This window comes from Procambarus clarkii, chromosome 28 (assembly GCF_040958095.1).
Source record: "Procambarus clarkii isolate CNS0578487 chromosome 28, FALCON_Pclarkii_2.0, whole genome shotgun sequence".
Lineage (NCBI taxonomy): Eukaryota > Metazoa > Arthropoda > Malacostraca > Decapoda > Cambaridae > Procambarus > Procambarus clarkii.
In genome coordinates, this window is record NC_091177.1 from 9855576 (window position 1) to 9858009 (window position 2434).

General features: G+C 44.4%; 1 protein-coding gene across 1 annotated transcript; it reads right to left on the bottom strand.

The window, feature by feature from the left end:
* Positions 1–579: 579 nt before the first annotated feature.
* Positions 580–1134, bottom strand: LOC138369415 (uncharacterized). Its single transcript, XM_069332652.1, has one exon. The coding sequence runs from the start codon at positions 1132–1134 to the stop codon at positions 580–582; it is 555 nt and encodes a 184-aa protein (XP_069188753.1).
* Between the last annotated feature and the right edge of the window lie 1300 nt (positions 1135–2434).

The window sequence follows — 2434 nt, forward strand, 5'->3', positions numbered from 1 at the left end:
GGGAATTTTAACCGAATCTGCGAGCAGATGCATTTCATAATAAATAAAAAGACAGATAGAGTAAGATATAGAGATCAAGAGAGAGAGAAATATCTATATGTATTTAAAGTTACATCTGGTGTATGACATACGGTGTCATACACCAGATGTATGACTCCCTCTCCCGGTATACGGTGTATGATTTCCTCTCCAGGTGTGTATACCATGCAGAGATACGGCTCCTCTCCTCCCAGTAAATATACAGGTATATGTGTCTAAATGTAACGTCAATCGTCGAACATATAGTTAATATGTTCCTTCCGAAGGATCGACATCAATGTCGATAGACAAACTTTGTTGCTCTCTGGAGCAGGGGACTCGTAAACATTATGACTTGTTCAACGCTGTTGCAGGAGACGTTGACTAATTATTTTAGCAACACTAACAACGCCAGTGGCACTAACAACGCCAGTGGCACTAACAACGCCAGTGGCACTAACAACGCCAGTGGCACTAACAATTCCAGCAACACTAGCAGTAGTGTACAAAATAAACGTGAAAGAGCAGAAGCAACTCAAATAAACGCCAATAGGACTAACACTATAACAAAAGTACATATAACAATAGGACAAATAACCAAAGAGCAGGAGCACTAATAGCTACACAAGTCCAAAGAGCAGCAGCACTAATAGCTACACTAGTCCAAAGAGCAGGAGCACTAATAGCGACACTAGTCCAAAGAGCAGGAGCACTAATAGCGACACTAGTCCAAAGAGCAGGAGCACTAATAGCTACACTAGTCCAAAGAGCAGGAGCACTAATAGCTACACTAGTCCAAAGAGCAGGAGCACTAATAGCGACACTAGTCCAAAGAGCAGGAGCACTAATAGCGACACTAGTCCAAAGAGCAGGAGCACTAATAGCTACACTAGTCCAAAGAGCAGGAGCACTAATAGCTACACTAGTCCAAAGAGCAGGAGCACTAATAGCGACACTAGTCCAAAGAGCAGGAGCACTAATAGCGACACTAGTCCAAAGAGCAGGAACACTAATAGCGACACTAGTCCAAAGAGCAGGAGCACTAATAGCGACACTAGTCCAAAGAGCAGGAGCACTAATAGCGACACTAGTCCAAAGAGCAGGAGCATCTGACATGTACCAACTGCCTCTAACATATACACCATCACTTCTCTCGGCGCTCCCATCAATGGCTTTGATGGTTCCCACTTGGCCTGTGTGCTGCTACACCCTCTCGCTCTGCCATCATCAAGTTGCTATATGAGCTTGACCACTGTCCAATACTCACCCAGCCCTTCCACCTACTACCCATTCCACCCTTTACCTTTTACACCCATTATCTTTCACTCTAAGCCCTTCACAATCTTTGTCCTCCAACTATCTTACACTCATCCCACCTCATATCGTCTACCTAGCCCTCCCTCACCCCACATGAACTACACCTTGAGACCTACGTAACCAAACCAAATAAATACACACAGAGATCACACTAACGTGATGCATCAAATGAACAAAATCGGACGCAGGTTCGAATCCTCGTCACGGCCCTTGTGGATTTGTTCATTAAACCAAATAAAATCTATCCAGACTTGGCCACTACTCCACCCAACACACTATTAAGCTTTCTCCACACTTCACCTTTCATCTCTTGTGGCACCCAACACCACTTCACTCCTGCCGCTTCGCTTACTCTTCGTTTCATTCATCATGAAAGATTACTCTCTAAAAGTTCAGAACTCAAGATGGTCACGTGTAAGGGTGTGACGGAATGAATGATCATTCAGTGAAGATCTCTCTTCACTGAATGTCACTTTCCAGGGAGGTTGCATTTGAAATTGGTCACACCCGAACGACGTCACATCGAAGAAAGTGGCAACAAATGGGTCACACTGAAAAGAAGTTGATCCTATTTAAATCTCTCGCATAAAAGCATAGACAAATCTGTGATAATTTGTTTTCAACGCACTTAAAGTTTCTGGAGGTAAGTATCTTCATTTGTAACCTTTAACACACCTCAACGGCTTAAAAAGCTAACCCGGATCACGTGCCTGACACGACATATTTGAGGTAGGATTTACTCCCTATTTTACTTCAAAAATTACAAATCTGCTAGTGCCTGAACGTGACAGACCAACAAATGTTTTAGCGTCTGCATTCTACTCTCTGTCTTGGACAACAGCGTTTGCACTCTCCCTTGGTTGATAGCGCTTGCACTCTCCCTTAGAGATAGCATTTGCACTGTACTCTCTGCCTTGGAGAAAGCTTTTGCACTCTACTCTCTGCCTTGGAACTGGTGTAACAAGTACTATTGTCAAAGGCGTTGCACTGTAGTGGAGGCCATGGCAGACACCGGGGCTCACTCAGACGAGGGAGAATTGGTAGGGTCCTGATCGAGTAATTTCTCTCCCTGTGACGAGGTCTCTGTCCCCACCTGCGT